This window comes from Ambystoma mexicanum, chromosome 2q (genome assembly GCF_040938575.1).
Source record: "Ambystoma mexicanum isolate Mex_15411 chromosome 2q, UKY_AmexF1_1, whole genome shotgun sequence".
NCBI classification, from domain to species: Eukaryota; Metazoa; Chordata; class Amphibia; order Caudata; family Ambystomatidae; genus Ambystoma; species Ambystoma mexicanum.
The window spans coordinates 246,386,569-246,403,490 of record NC_090924.1 but is presented as its reverse complement, the minus strand read 5'-3'; the positions used below and the strand labels follow the sequence as shown (position 1 = coordinate 246,403,490).

Genomic DNA, 16,922 nt, shown 5'->3' with positions numbered 1-16,922 from the left:
AGAGGCCAGCCATGCACAGTGAAACTTTTATTTGACATTTACTGCAAACAATGTAAAGTTTAAATAGGTTTCCAACATCCCCTGCAAATGGTACTGACCCTTCTTAAAATCTACTCGGACTATGCGAGTGGGTGAAAATACTTTGCAAGCCCTAGATGAGTGTCTGTTAAAGGGTTAGCTGCATAAATTGACACAAATAAATAGATATGGTAAAAAAAGGCTCTTAAAACAGTGGCCAGCTCTCTCTACTGCAGGTGCAAATATATAATGCAACCATAATCATAGAGCAAAGTGAGCTCTGGAATCCAGCTACAGTGTACAGTTTTGCAGTAGGTCTGTAGATGTACAGACTGGATGAAACTACTGATCGCGACTAAGTAAATATCAAGTTAGCTTTGTGTATTCATTATGTAAAATACTAAGCAGAGTGGAAGGCATAGCAGGAAGAGAATTGGGCAAACTAGGCAGGCTATTGTAGTTTGTGGCCATCTCATTTTCAGGGTAGCGGGTATAAACCAACATGGTAAAATAGAATGTCAAGGAGTATGGGATCAACTCATGGGTTGAAGACTAGTTGCAAGCTGTTTGTAACCAGCAGGCCACAGGACTAGGCTTGCCATCAAAGCATTAGCCGTGTGGTCATGTACATTTTCAAAGGTGTCCACTCATCAATATGATGCATCTTCCCAACAAAATGAAATCTAGTTGACACTGAGATTTAGATACACTTCACTGTAAAGCATGGAGACAATGCAGTGTTTTACAGTAGCAGTACTGTTATTATGCATTATGTAAACTATTACATTTTTAGAAAATTGAAAGCCTTTTTTAAATGACTGATACATACTGGTCTTTGGCAGATGTGATAACGTTAGCTAAATAACAGTACTATCCTAATTATTTCTGGTTTGCAATTTTTTGGCCTCATATTTTATTAAACTATTTCGCTGCCTCAGACCGTTTATTTTGGATAAAACTCAGAAAGATTGGCAAGGGCAATTATAGGCTCCAAAATAGATTACTGTTGTAGCTATTGGTGGGCCTCCCGCTATCAGACTTTCACCGTCTCCAGGTTATTCAGAATGGGGCAGTGAGAGTTGTTAAATGTCTCACGAAAAGAGATCATGTGACAGAAGCAAGACGAAGTCTCCATTGGCTGCACATTCAGACCAGAGTTTCCTATAGGTTGCTTCTCATCACTCACAAACGTGTGCAGGGACAAATGCCTGTGTATCTGAAAGAAGTCGTAATTTTAAAGCAAAGCACAAGCCCTCTAAGTCAGATGACTCTAATCTTCTTACTATCCCCCGATGTAAAACTAAGAAGTCCAGAGATGCTGCTTTTTCACCAGTGGCTCCTGGGGAACACTTTAATGCCTTCCTTGAGAATTATTGCATCTACGGACGTCTTCAAGAAAAAGTTGAAAACAGTACTTTTCTCTGAACTTCATTTCTCTCCATAACCTTGTTATGACGACCCATGGAACCCACATTCTGGCCTGTTTCTGGGCTAGCACCTGTAGCCCGCTCTTTTCTTGTGTTTGTTTGTTGAGCGCCCTCAAACCTTTGGGTACCTGGTGTGCTATATAAGTTCCGAAACAAACATAAACATGAGTCTCTCTGTACTGCAATTCCTATACCAACCTTTTATAGACAACATCCCTTTCCTTAAATTTCCAAGTATCTTGCCATATAATTCACCCCATATTAACTCATGTGGCGCCGCTTTCCCATGTAGCGCTGCGGTTATCCTTTCCATTATGCATATGTTCATAGCAACATTGATCCATTCTTTCTTGCCTGGAGTCGTGGCACATTTCCATTTCATGACTAGGCAGCAGGGGCGCTGCCACTCCAGTCAACCTTCTGGGTTCTCCCTCTACTTCCTCCATCTCAAATAGTATCAGAAACAGTGTTTTGTTACAGTGGATCCCCATCTAAGGCTTTAACCTACCCCAGCCCCTCATCCCACAACACCTTTATTCGTGGGGAATCCCCACCACATATGCCAATAGTCGGCCTGTTCCCCACACAAGCGCTAGCACATGGGACTTGCCTTGAAACATCTTTGGTAGCCTAACCAGGTCATATTGCCATCTGTGGAGAAGCTTAATGTCGTGTAGTTTGTACGGACTAGAGATTGAGGTCTGCAAGGCTCCTTTACATAGTATCGGCTAGAGCCCTGGGTCTATTACCCTCTCCATATCTTTCCCGCCTTCTCCTCAGGTTCTCTGGGGACCCCTTCCCTGCAATCACCAATGCACTGAATATAGCAGAAATCAAGCCCTTTTTTCCCCTTCTTTCTTTTTTCCCCCCTTCTTTTATCTAGGAGATTTTCAAAGGGGGTAAGGTATCTCTGAATCCCCTTTCAAATTTTCACTCGCAATGACTCCCTTTAGCTGAAGGTACGAGAAGACCGAAAGAGCGCCTCTGCCCAGTTCCCCTTCCAGATCAAGGATCGTAATGGAGGCGCCCACTTTCCAAAGTGGGCGCACCCTCTCCAGGCCCGCCTCAAACCATGCTTGGAATCTCTCAGGGTTTGGGATCGCATCCCGGACAACGGGTGCCCAGATGTGACTCAGGGGAGACGGCCATGTCGCGACTCCTTGCATATCCGCCTTCTCCTGCCAGATCTCCCAAATGGCTCCCAGAATCGGGTGGTCCCCGATTTTGCGCAGAAGCTTACCTCTCGGTACCCACAGCCGCTCTGCCACAGTGGCGGGAGCTAATTGTGTTTGGCCAGCTCAACCCACTGGAATTCCTTCTGCATCCTAAAATGGAGTATGAGGACCCTTAGTTGTACCGCTTCATAATACAGTTCAAAATCGGGAGTGCTGCCCCCCCCCGACCCCCATCTTTCGGCAATGTGAGAACTTGCTTTCTTCCCCTGCCACAAAAACATCTCCCCTTTTGTTTCCTGGAAAAAAGGCCTCAGGGACTCTGATCGGAAGCATCTGGAATGCATATAAGAACCTTGGCAGGCAAACCATATTCAGGGCATTCAGGCGCCCGAACCTAGATATGGTCAGTTTCCCCCCTCGCCCCCCCATCTTTCAAGGTTTGCTCGAAATCCAGAAATGAGGGAGGGGGAAATTAGCTTCAAATAAGGCTCCCACCTCCCCAGGTATCCCAGTGCGTCCCAATTAACTGTTAGTTCCAGTGGGGCAAATCTATTCCGGTCTTCATCCACAGCCCCCTTCAAAGGACGCAGCCCTGTCTCGTACCCCTACTTAAGGAGAACCAACGGGAATAACCTCCATTAACTGCCACATATGCCCTGGGGGGGTGTGAGGGGGGTGGGGGGAGTGTACACCACCATTATGCCCCTCTTGAACCTGGACCCAAATCCCACCTTGCCCAGAACTTCCTTATCAAATGCTTTTTCGGTGTCCCCGAGATAGGGGCAGGCCCCCCCCCCACTTCGCCTCTTCGGTGGGGTGCCTTGCCCTCCTTTCGAGATGAACTATCTCCTCTCTCAGCCTGTTCTCAATTAACATCCGCTCCCGTTTCTTCCTAGCCCCCTCCCTAATCAGGATCCCTCTCCATGTCGCCTTCCCCGCCTCCCACACGGTCTTCCTTGAGACACCTCCCGTAGTATTTATTTTAAAATATTCCCCAATTTCTTCAAATATTTCCGCGTGGAACACTGGGTCCTTCCACAGTGATTCGTTGCATCTCCACTTTGACCCTTTATGTACCAGGCCGAGCAGGTTTAGTTCCACCGTTACCATATCGTGGTCGTGGTCTGACAATGTGATCGGAGAGATCTCTGAACCCAGCGTCTCTTCCCACAGCCCCTTGAGATACATGTAGTCTATTCTGGTAAGTGCAGTGTGGGACCGAATAGAAGGTGTACCCCTTTTCAATCGGGTGACGATGTCACCATTCATCCATGAGCTCATAAACCCCCCCCCCCCATCCTTTCCAGGACCTCCCCAAACCCCCTCCCGGGCGGGTCCGGTGTTCATGTATCTCACACGCGTCTGTCCAATTTGATATCAGCCCACATGTTACAGTCACCTAAAAATATTATATGGCCGAGGCCTCAAGCATCATTTTCGGGAGTAAACTCTAGCAAACGTAAAACACACTTTCATTACAGTACCAACAACCAAGAGGGCCCTGCCTTCTTCATCTGCCCATACTTTGGTCACCTCCAGTTTGAGCCCCTTCCCGATGAGACTACCCACCCTGCTTTACTCACGCCCTCGTATTTCTGTCCCAAACAGCCACCCGGGACCACCCGTTCTTCCCCTCTGGCATATTTGGTCTCCTGTAGGAACATCACGTCAAGGCCCGCTGTACGAAACTCCCTGGCCACTAACAACCTTTTTGTGTTCCTAGATTTACTGCCATAATAACATACCACTGCCCTAATCTCTTCTTCCCTCCCGAGGCGGCCAAGCCCAGAACTCCACCTTCCCACAGCCGATGAAACTCAGCTTCAAGAAGACCTTTTTCCTAAATCCTTCCGCCCTGCCCCCTCAAAGGCACCCGACACCTCCCGGTTGTCATCACTGGGCTGAGATCAGACCACCAGCTGAGACCATTTCCCTCATGGTCCATCACTTACTCATCCTCATTGCCATTGAGCCCCCTCTCTGACTGGACCCTGTCTTTTTAGTCTAACCACAGCCCCTGTGGGTCCCACACAACCCCTCTAACACATTACAAGACCCTAAACCAACAGGAGCACCTCCAGGGCCCCTTCGCCACCATAAAATCCTTTTAAGACCACCTCCTTCCCAATTATCAACATTACTGTGTTCCCGGTGTGCTTCAAGTGTCCACCACGGGCAAAGCGTTCAGCTTCCTGGATCCCGGCATACTCCTTCTCGGCTCTTGGATGCGCATCCGATCTTTCGCCCTGGTTCTTCTCACCATCAGATCCACCCAGCAACTTGCTCATATCTCTGCGAATGTCTCTCTCGATCGTCAGCCTGTTTGTGACCGTCCAATTCAAATGTGAGGGAAATTTGTACCGCACTCCCTTTTCCTGTAGCCACTTCGTCAGGGGCACACACATCCTTCCCTTTGCCAGGGTCAGGGAGGATACATTTTGAAAAATTGTAACTCTAGACGAGCCATAGGTGATCAGGCCTTTGTTTTGCTTTCTCTAGGATTTTCATTTTGTCTGCGTAATTATGGAACCTGACAAGGACTGACGTGGGGCCCCCAGTAGTACCTCCTGCCCGGTCTAGCCTCTCAATCTTAGCCTCATCAATGGTGTCGTCATCAAAAACCTACTTTGTGACCTCATGAAGTGTTCTTTTCAAGTCTTGTTCCGACTCCCCCTCTGTCTGGGATTCCGAAGAGCCTAAGGTTGTTCCGCGTTCCGCGGTTTTCCAAATCATCCATCTTCATTCGAACGTCCTCCTCCCGTCTTTTCATTTCTGACATGCACAGGTCCATTTGTGTCTCTAGGATGTCCAAGGAGGTTTGGTTGTTTTCAGCTTCTTCCAACCGCTCCTCCATCTTATCTATCCTCTGGGTAATCTTGTCAACCCTGCTCTCAATATCTGCCCTCATATTCCTTATTTCTTCCATCAGGGCCGCCACATCTTTTTTGGTTGCTGCCGATGCCTCTGATGTTGATGCCATTTTGCTCTGCCCCGGAGTCAAAAGCCTGGGGAGGTTCATTATATATTTATATGTGGCCAACTTCTGCTTTGCCTCCATGCGCCGCGGTTCGTTATCCAGTGCATGACCCCTGCTACGCTCTCCCTGCCTGTGCACCCCTCCGGGCGGTAGTTGTCGCCTCTTACGTGTCTTTTCCTTCAAGGTCATGTGCTTCTCATGAGCTATTGCTCCCCTGCCGCAACCCCCGTGGCGGTTACACACCCCAGAGTCAGGGGGCCAACACCACTAAGGTCCGGTTTGGGGGGGGGGGGGAAATCCACCCTCCCACCCCTCTCTGGTCTTGTGTTACCGCTCGTGAGAAGTGGGAGGGCACCTGCCAAAGGGCCCTCCCAGGGGCACTGATTTGAGAGATCGCCGCCTCAGCCCCACTGCCTACCACCCAGTCAGTGGGGGGGGGGGGGGGGGGGGGTCTTCCTTCTGTGTACTCTGTGCCCTTATATCCTTCTCTTCCCCATATGCGGGACCCTAGGCCGACCACTGAATAGGCTCCTCCAACTCACCCAGACTTCAGAGAGATGTTCCTGTTTTCCAAGTGAGCCTGTGTGTGGAGTTGGAGCCTGGTGCACTGCAGAGAGCAGTCCCAGAGTCTATTCCGGCAGTGGTTGTCGAGCCCCAGTCTATGCCATGGAGGCAAGCACATACCCAAAGACTGGGGGCCCACACCTCCCTTCGCCATCTGCAGGAGTCTACCTCATCCACCGGAGGTCATGTGACCCCCGACCCACAGTTCTTTCCAAGTTGTATTCTGTGGGGGAGGGGGAGGGGAAGTCTCAGCCCCGTGCTTACTCTAGCTCCCTCCTCAAGGATGTCTCCTTCAACCCTGCGATAAGACTTGGCACCTGCTGTGGTCTGTAACCGGCAGGTTCCTCCTGCCCCGCCAAATTATGGGAAACAAACGGATATGCTCCTGTAACAGCCACTTAGTTGCTCGAAGGCTATATGAGTGCTTGTAGGACGGCCTGGTTTCTTGTGAAGCCTTGCATTAGTGATAGGGAGCAAAACTGAATGCAACGTTGCATTTATGCCTCCACTTAAATATGTTCACTTGTAGAAAAAAAGGGCAAAAGTATTGGCCTGTGTGCCGCTCCAGACCCCTGTGGCCAAGCTGCTGCCTCAATCAGGGATGTCTCAGGCAGAGAGGAACATTTGTGGCACAGGAGTAATCACAAGATGCACTGTCCGTGCATATAGGACTTTAAAACACGCTCCGATTTTCCTCCTAGCTGGTCTGTAGTTGTTCCCACCCAGCCAGCTCTCTCCTTTCTTCTCGGGGGGGGGGGGGGGAGTGGGGGGAAGAGGGGTGTCTGTTAGGGGAGACTCAGATCCCTTAGACCAGTGAAGTGGGAGATCAGCACTCAGGCTGCCATCACCTGTGGGCCCCTGGTGGCCTCCAAAGAAAAAAATGTTAACATGGAAATTGAGTCCGCTAAGAATGATACCAAGAAATTATTTGATATTTATCAGAGCCTGGAAAAACCTACACTCCAATCTCAGCAGTTTGTACCTACCAATGTAGTCTGCAATCAATCTCCAGGCGCGTATTAAGATTGCAGCTTCTCTTAAGCCACATACACCCCATCCTCTTCTGAGTATGGAAAGCGACACCCAGCCTTTGCACTACTTTTCTTTTTCACATACCTCAGAAGATGAAGTCTCTAAACCTTTGAAACAAATGCATCCGACCTCTTGCGCAGGTGACATCATGCCATCCAAGTTCACTGTACAAAACCCAAACATCTTTTTCCCCATTCATAGTACGCTTCGTCAACTCGTCATTTAGTCATAGCACTGTACCTGATATTGTTGTTTCTCCTCTACCAAAGAAACCACGTTCAGATTTTAACAACCTAAACAACTACATCCTATAACCAATTCGCTTTTCTTGTTAAAAATCATTGTCAACGTTGCCACAATTCGGTTTCATTTAGAGGTTAACAACATCTTACACCAACAACAATCAGGCTTCAGGACTTGCCATGGGACAGAGACCGCGTCGCGGGACCTAAAGACAGAAATGCTTACCATTGTGGATAGGGGCAGAGTTGGCCTGTTGGTACTATTGGACTTGTCGGCTGAATTCAACTTACTGGAACACTCATGTCTTGTGGACAGTCTTCACTCCCATGGCCAGTGTTCAATTGACGCTATTGATTGGTTCTCATCCTTTCTAAGTAATAGGCAATCGTGAGTATGCTGGGACAAAGCAACCTCTGACACCAAGTGTATAAAAGAGGGTGTTCCGGAGGGGGCCCGTTTGTCCCCCTCCCTGTTTAATCTGCATATCATGCCCTTATGGGACCTGAACACCTCAGAACATCCATCACTCTAATTATGCGGATGACACTCTGCTCATATTGGAACTGAGTGGCAATTATGACCTTGCCTCAGTCCAATTACAATACATCTATGGACCAATCAATGATTGGATGAGCCTGAACTCCATGCGTCTTAATCCTGCTAAGACTGAACTGATGATTTGTGGATCTACTCAAGCAAGAATCAAGCTATTTGCTGACTATTCCAGCCTGGTCATCGATAACATCGCAATTCCCATTAGAGACAATGTTAAAACTCTTGCCGTTTACATGAATGCAGCCGTAAATTCTGTCGCCCATTTACAAGGGGTAGCCCATAGTACTCAACATCATTTAAAAGTACTAAGACACGCTAAACCTTTTCCGTCACAAAAAAATGTGCTCCCCTGGCGAGAGCCATTATTCTACCCCGGTTAGACTAGTGTAGCACCTTAATTCTTGGGACAAATTCTCACTGCATACGCTACAAATCGTACACAATGACGCAGTACGAGTCATTTACGACATTCCTAAAAGAGACCACATCACGGGTGCCATGAACGAGTTACACTGGCTTCCTGGGTAGCTAGGAAACACTTTAAGGCCATCAGCCTGGCTCATAAATGCACCTACGGTAATGCCCCTAAATGAAGAAACATAGGACTCCATACAATTCCGTCAAGACTGCTTCGTTCTAGTGCCAGTGGTCAGTTTACCGTTCCTAGAGTAAAGAAAAGCAAAGGCATGGAGAGATCTTTTCCTGTATCCGTGGCACAAATTTGGAATACACTTCCTCCGAGGCAAGAACCAAACTGGTTGCGCTTTAGAAACATTCTGAAAACCCACCTATTCTCCTAAAACCCTGGTATGATCACATGCTCTTGTCTCCTTGTCCTGTCTTTCTAAAGTCTTGCTGTGTTGATGCAGCGTCCTGATGCCTTTGGCTCTCTATAAATAAAATATCTAGCTTGAGAGCAGCAGAGCGCTGTAAAGGATGTTGGTAGCTGACGTTTGTACTCCTATCTTAACAGTAGCGCAGTACTTACCTTAGCTGCTAGACATTGTTCAAACCCCTCCTTGTGTGAAATACAGAGCGGTTAATGAAGCCTGAGTCACTTGCGTTTTGTTGTTCCAACCAGAAGTATCAGATTCCATATTGGCCACTGAACAAAGCAGTGCTGATTTCATTATGCCTGGTTAGGATGTTATTCCCAAATAGCACAACAGGCCTTGTTCAGGTACGCTCAGCAATGTCTAAATACAGTATGTCAATTTTAGCACCAGAAGGGCTGATTCCAGTATCGGCATTAAGTATACAGTATGATCATATGCCATTGTGCGCTCTGGGGCCTATGGGCGAGTAGCGCGTTACAGAGATTAAATAATAGGTCCACTTAGCATACCAGGGGCAGATTCCAATATGCCAAATCAGCACACCAGTGCCAGATTTTACATGTCTAGTTTCCAGCATGCCAGATTTCATAGGTGTCGTTTGTGCAGTAAAGCCAGATTCAGTATGCAGTTACCAGAGTACGGCCAGATTCTATTGACTGCCTTGAGTGCATAAAGTCATGTTCCAAATTTCAAGCTAGCAGAATAGAGTAGACTCGGTGCTCCGTTGGGACAATGAAGCAAGATTTGAGTATGCTCAGTTAGCAAAGCCAGCCAATTTAAATAGCATTGATACAGTTGGCACAGTAGGCCTGAATCGAGTATGTCATCTTAGTAATGCAAGGACAGATGACATAAACCAAGAATCACACTGAGGAGAGTCACAAACACCCCGTAAAGCCAGATTCTTGCTTGTTCAGCATCTCATGCACCCTGAAGTACAAGGGACATCATATTTTTTTAGCAAAATGTCCATCTCCCAACCGACCCTTCATCTCTTGCATAACACTACAAGGTAATAGCTTATTTATAGAGGTATAGCCCTTATGGGCCACGTACGCTTTCAGGGCAAACAAACAATATATGGGTTTACGTCCTCCAACCCTTAGCACCATTCCGTTTTCATTTCTTCCCACTCGTCACTCTTTCTAACCTACCTTCTCCCTATTATTTCATGCAGGATTCTGAAGCAGCTACATCTAAGCAACCTTAACGTTTTAATATCTCTTGGCGCTGCTCCTTTTCCTCTACTAGCTTACCTTCTCACACTGCAGAATTTATTTTTTATTTTTTTTTAAACAGCCCCAAACTGCTGCTCAGCACAGAATAAGCTACCCAACAGGCATATGTAAGACCCAAACGTATACACTAGGTACCAGCTACTGACGAGAGATAACATTATTTGCGTGTAAAAAAAAAAAAATGGCGTCTGCATGTGGAGAACTGGCCTTCATACCAGGGGCAACTGATATTGATGTCCGACTAATACCCTGCAGCTTCAAATGTGTACCCCTGTAGATATGCTCCGGCAGATACCAAGTTGCCCAGTTATTATAAAATGGACAGAGTTGATAGGACCAGTTAGGAGAGACTGCAGAATGTTGATTTAGCACAGTAAGGCCACATTTTATTATGTCACGTTAGTAGGGTAAGGACATATTTCATTACATCCAGTTGGCACAGTAAGGGTACATTGCTGGATGTCCAATTAGGACATTGAGGGAAGATTTCAGCAGTACGGTAACATTCCAGTTTACAGTAAGACAAGTCTCCACATGTCCAGAGTAGTTTAGTTGAATTCAAGAAGTATAATTTTTTGCCAGAAGCTATCTTGGTGCCATGCATAGGTTCCAGTATGCCATGTCCGCACAAGGAAGGCAGATATACACAATGTTGAGATAATGCGGAAAGTATAGAGTTTGGTTGGTCAGTAAGGAGCATTCTAGTATGCCGGATTAGCACAATATATTTAGACTTCCTTATGCCCATTTATCACAGGTTCCAGAATCCAGCATGCTCAAATAAAACAGCAATGGCATACTCCAGTTTGTCCCGTTACCACATTAAGGCCAGGCTGGAACATGTTCAATTAGGAAAGGGACGAGTTAGCATGCCCACAGTAAGGCTGAATTGCATAGGTGCAGCAAAATAGCAATTAAAGTAAGCCCCTTTAGCAAGGTAATGGCAGATTCCATCAGCATCAGTATGAACAGCCGTGGCAGACTCCAGTATGCCCAGTTAGCAAACAATTGGCTCATTCAAGGCTATACAGATTAGTAAGCCCAGACGGAAGCGTGCATAATTAACAAAGTGTAGAGAGGCAAATGTAATTGGCATCGATAGTGCCTGCCGCCTCACCTCTGTCAGATTGGAAGAACAACAAGAAGACACTTTGTGTGACCCCAATATCATCCCAATACTGCATTGAAGAAATGGGAGACGCTATACACTCACACAACCATATTGAATGTACCCTCGAACTGACGAGGTAGAAGGATGTCTGCCTATACCATTGAACATAGAAGAGCTACAAGTGAAATCTGAAAAGTGCAAAGTGATGTCATGAAAAAAAGACATGAGGACACACAAACTATATGCAAACATTTAAAGAATAATGATGTAACTGAAGCAACAAAGTAAAACATAAATGCGAATATTAAGACGTCACATGCACTGAGAAAATAAGTGAGATGAGATTAAGTAAAAAGTATATACGCAGAAACGCAAGCTAGACGAAACATATAGAAGCTTCCTGCAGTAAAATAATATAGCATGGGTAAAGCAGCCATGATGACAGCTTTGCACAAAGAATATCCGTTTGGCTTGGGAACAAGGATGCCACAACAAGAGGCAACTGCAAGGTACAAAAAGGAGTCAAAGGGGATAAGCTACATACGCACAACATATTTCTCTTAGATGAAGTGAAGGAGAAAAAATGTGCAAGTGCCACGTTTTGGACAATTAAAGATGCAGAAAGCCTATGTAAGGAGCAGCAACCAAGTCTCCAGGGGCCAAGAGGAGTAATAGCATCCAGTATAAATTAAATCAAATAGCTACTAAATAAAGATCAGAATGGAGAAAATTGTGGTCTCCTCACACGTGATGCAAGACAAGAAAACAAGGCCTATTCATTAAGCTCCAGACAAAGATAGTGATGTACCTGGACTCCCTTAGAAGTCAAGAGGAAGAGAACAGTCAGCAAGGTCAACTACAAAGAAGCAGCCTTGGCTTGTGGCCTAACTGATGCGACGGTAGGCTAATAGGCAGTGGTCTGACGTTCTACACACTTGGGTTCCGTTTTGCTTACATGCTGCTAACGAGCCAAATGTCCAAGGTTGGGAGAGAGAATGTGAACCAATCGGGAGGGCCTATGTAGCAATGAACCATACATTGTCGGAGAAGCCAATCCTCTGCTGTTATTCCACTATTAATCTGTATTGTACGTATTTAGCGGTAGTTCAAGATGTGCCTACTAGATATGGGACAGCCAAATATGTTACTAACACGTAAATATAAAGTATAGGTATATATGCTCCCTTAACCAACCTCTCCTTTGATAGGTTTTTACTGTTTGCCACATAGGATAATGCCATAGCTGAAGTTCATTGAGGTATAAAGCCTTTGTGTAATTGAAAAGTAATTGAGAGTGAACTGCCATTTGTTTGTTCACCAGGTTTCCCTACTTTATTTGGCTGATAATAAAATAGTATTTTGTCATATTCTTTGAGTCTGTACGGTTATTTGGGTCCGAGATACTTTATTGGTAATTCCATCTGGCACATGAACGATCCAGGTGCTACTGCACAAAAGTAAGGGCAAATTGCATGGGTCCAGTTAGCAGCGTAAGATCAGAATCCATTAGTAACTATCACAGTAGGACACAATTTCAAAATGACTATTTTGCGCACTAAGGGCAGATTCAGGTGTTCAAATGTCCTCGCACCATTTCGCTTGCCCTCTTGGGCACAACAGAAAGGCTTTTCTCTAGCAAATCCCCTCCCCCACATAAAGCTGCCTCTTGCATTGCACTAACGCAGAAAACTGCCGACTTAAAGCCCCTATATATGTTTCTTTACAAGGTGTGATTTCTCTGTCACCTCACATTCTCATTCCATTTCTAACTGCGCTCCCAGTTCAACCCTTCCTAACCTACTTACCTTACCACCACCACCCCGTCCACTAGAGTACACCAACGTTTCTTCAGGGAACTACTAAGTGCATTCGAGTAACCTAGCTTCTGTTTTACAACTTAGTGCTGTTCCCATTTCCTCAGCTCCTAAATTCTCTTTTGCCCACACATCTCTTACTTTTTTCCATTATAGAGTTTTAAATTGGCCTCTGGTCTGTGTTAAACACTATGGGCAACCAAAATACAAACATGCTTAGTTATCCCAGAGAGTGCAGATTCTAGTACGCAAAATTAGAGCAGTAAAGCCAGATTACGTAATTAAAGTTAGCATAGTCGAGTAAGATTATTACAGCCTGCCATTTAGCACAGTAAGGCTGGATTCCAGTTTGTCCAGTAAGCACATTATAGACTGATTTCCGGATGACAAGTTAGTAAATTAATGCCCATTTTCAATAGATCCAAATGGCTCCTCTAGTTTGGTACCTCCACGAGAGGGTGCCTGAAAATATGGGGCAACGTTTAGTGAAAACTAAGTTGCCGTACTGGCATTGGTACACACCGTTGAGCTGACCAGGCTTCAGTCTCACCCACGCTCCTCCTGCCTCCCCAGGCTGCCCTGTTAAAAAAGGCCCAGCAATTACTAACGTAAAGCATTTCATTGTTAGCACCTGCATACATGTTTAGGCAATTGAAATCGTGATGTGGGGTTAGTACTTGCATGCCAGGGCAATGATTGGAAGGGTAGAGGGGACAAGAGACCACTCGTTCTCACAGCCGTCATGAGTGGGTGTTGTAATAGAGAGTAAAACGCTCAATGGTTCACACACTGACAAGCAGTGGTATCTCTGATGAAATTCCAGGTATCTTTATTGTACATATTTAGATGTTAAATGGTTCTAGTCGCTCTCAGCTATGATACAGGTAAGTAGACATGCAATGGACCCACAGGCCATCCTCACATATCCAGCTCAGGCGGCCCCCAACTGACACACATGGAACACTCAAATACAACCTGAGCTACCAATCATCACACTCACCAACATTATACCAGCATACATAAGTGGCCAGCCCAAGACTGGACACACATTACAACAGTGGGTGCTTTCAGATTTGAAGGAGGGAATGCATCGATTGTAACATTGAAGCTGCACTAGAATGCAAAAAGTTAGATGCCCCCACACAAACAGGTTTGCCCCTCCCCCACCGCCTCTGAAATTAGCGCCTGTCCCAGCATTTCAAGGGTTAGCCCCAATCACCCCACCTCCTCCACGGAATGCAGGTTTCGTTCACCCCCTGCATACTGTAAAACTGCATTTGGAGTGGCACCCTTCCTGAAAGAATAAACGGCTCAATTATTGGCTCCAGCCATGCAGAGGAGATGATAGTATTTTTGCCCAGAGTATTTCCGGAAAAAGCTAGAATACGTCACACAATGTATTTTCTGTAAAATGTCTTATGTTGGGAGAATTCCTATGTCCGTAGAAAGGACTTCGATTTTGGTCGCGATGACCCTCGATAAGGTCACTGTCTGGCCCTGCCTATAGACACAGTGGCCATGAGAAACCATTCTCTCTCTTAACTTACCGAAGTGATCTAACGGAAAGGAACCCTTATCCGGGGGGCGAGGTTTAAATGTTTTGCTTCCGAAATTCATTGCAGTCGACATGATGACGAAAGTAAACAGCCCCTGCTGCTCTCACAAGCGCCAGCAGCTGTCAAACCCGGCTCCTATGTGCAGCACGAAGTAGACCATTTACATTACTTCCTGGAATCCGTCCTGTTAACCGCTTCCTGATTGGTTAGTATTTGCAGCTTTTGATTGGTCTGAAGAGACGTTTTCTTCCATTGGCCAATACTGTTTTACGTTCCACTTTTTTGTTTATAAAATTACCGGCGAGTCAAGAGGAACGTAACGGTGCTTTTAACGCTTTTGTTCCTCTGATCATAGAATTGGCCAGATGCTTTCCGATTTATTTTCAAACCTTGAATTGTATTTTTTGTCAGCATCTGTTCAAAACGTTTTAATTCACGTAAAATAAAAAGAACGCGCTTCAACTTTTTATAACAGTAAAACGGGGCATTTTAATTTAAACAGTAGCGGATGCGACATTAGTTGACTGAATCATAAAAGGTCATGTTTTACCGTTCAAACAGGGAAGAACGCAGTTGTAACTGAAGTATGAATATTTCTCAGTAATGAGTTCGAGTCGCCGTGTGTAGCAAGGGAGTCCTAAATCAAATGGGGCTGGGCAGTAAGTTCTGTGGTGTAACACATGAAAAAATACACCACTGCATTTGCACGATGACTGTGTCCCTGATGAATACCTCTGTAAAGCACACTTTATTATGCAGTGCTTCCACAATAAAGGAGAGAAACTCCACACATATTTATATCATGCATGCCAACCCTCCCGATTTAGATGTTAAATGTTAAAGGTATTTGTACCGCGCACCGTCACCAACGGAATGCGTCCCCAGGCGCTCTGGCGGATCTGTAAATGATAAGGTGGGGTGGGTTAGTAAGCTGAAGAGGGAGTAGGATAGTGACATAGCTCTCAACTCACACGCTTTTGGCGGGTGTCACCCGCCTTGTAAAGGGCTGACTCACCCGCCAAGTCTCCTGCACGCCCATTCATTCCAATGGGCGTCTCACCCGCCAAAAACAAAATCGGGTGATTTCACCCGCCTTTGCAACACAAATGGTTGAGAGCTATGTAGTGAGAGGAGTGGTGTTCTGTTGGCAGCTTCAACTCAGTATACACCAGATGCTGAGCTTTGGTGCAGGTATTGGATCGGTGACAGGCCGCATGTGCTGTTGATCTGGCTTATGTGTTGTTGCAGTGTTGTGAAGTGCGTGTGTCTTGTTGTGCGAGAGATGGTTGTGTGAGTTTTTTGAGTGAGATAAGTATGCAGAGTTATATATTTGTTAGTGGGTTACCTGACCTTTGGCATGCTAGCATTTGCAGTTCTGTCCCAGTGTGGCACCAGTTGACCCCCACAACTCTATCTGGATGCGGCGCGGGCCAATGTTTAGAATTCTATCTGGGTGTGGGCAAGCCAACATTCACAGTCCCATCCAGATGCGGCGCAAGCTAGCGTCTAGAAATCTGTCCAGGTGTGGGCATGCTATCATTCGCAACCCTATCTGGATGCTACGCAGGCTGGTGTTCACAATTCCAAGTGTGGCACACGCCAACATTCTGGTTTCATCTAGGCGCGGGCTCGCTATCCTTCAATCAATCCCATCTAGATGCGACGCAGGCCAATGTCCACAATTGTAGGTGTGGCCTGTGCTAGTCTTCAGGTTTCGCATAGGTGCGGGCATGCTAACGTTCGAAGTCCTATCTAGATGCGACGCAGGCTAATATTCACAAATCTATCTAGGTGTGGGTATGCTGGCATTCAGCTTTCACCTAGGTGCGGGCATGCCAACATTCATGGTCCTATCTAGATGCGATGCAGGCTAATATTCTCAATTCTATCTAAATGTAGACATGCCAATATTCACAATTGTATCTAAGGGCGGGCATGCTAGCATTCAAAGTCCCCTCTAGATGCGACGCAGGCCAATGTCCACAATTCCATCCAAGTGTGGCTAAGGTGGGAGACTCCTGTTTTTTTTTTTTAAATATTGGCATTTTTTCCCTTTCTCTTACATAATTTAATTATAACCCCAATACAAGCCTAGTGGCAAATTAAATTCGTGCAATTTCCTTGACAAAACCTCCCCCAGGTTCCTCAGAATGTTGCCATGTATGATATATGTGCCCATAAAATATGGCACTATTGCCACTAAGAACACACTGGTTGATCCCAAAGTTTCATGCCGTGACCTGTTTGCCAAGCTCTCAAGTTACCGTGGCTATGTGTGAGAAGGGCATCCATTCCTGTTTTTTTTCCCTTTGGACTTTGGGACTCGTGTTTTTTTCTTTTCATTTTTTTTTTCATTTGAAATATAGGAACAATACA

At 45.9% G+C, this 16,922-nt stretch overlaps 1 protein-coding gene across 1 annotated transcript in view; it reads right to left on the bottom strand.

Moving 5' to 3' along the window:
* Positions 1-14,728, bottom strand: part of COX19 (cytochrome c oxidase assembly factor COX19) — a 28,753-nt gene extending 14,025 nt beyond the window's left edge. The window contains exon 1 of the mRNA XM_069647218.1: positions 14,538-14,728. Within this exon, the coding sequence (XP_069503319.1) occupies positions 14,538-14,619 (82 nt within the window). The 5' untranslated portion in view covers positions 14,620-14,728. The remainder of the gene's footprint in view (positions 1-14,537) is intronic.
* Between the last annotated feature and the right edge of the window lie 2,194 nt (positions 14,729-16,922).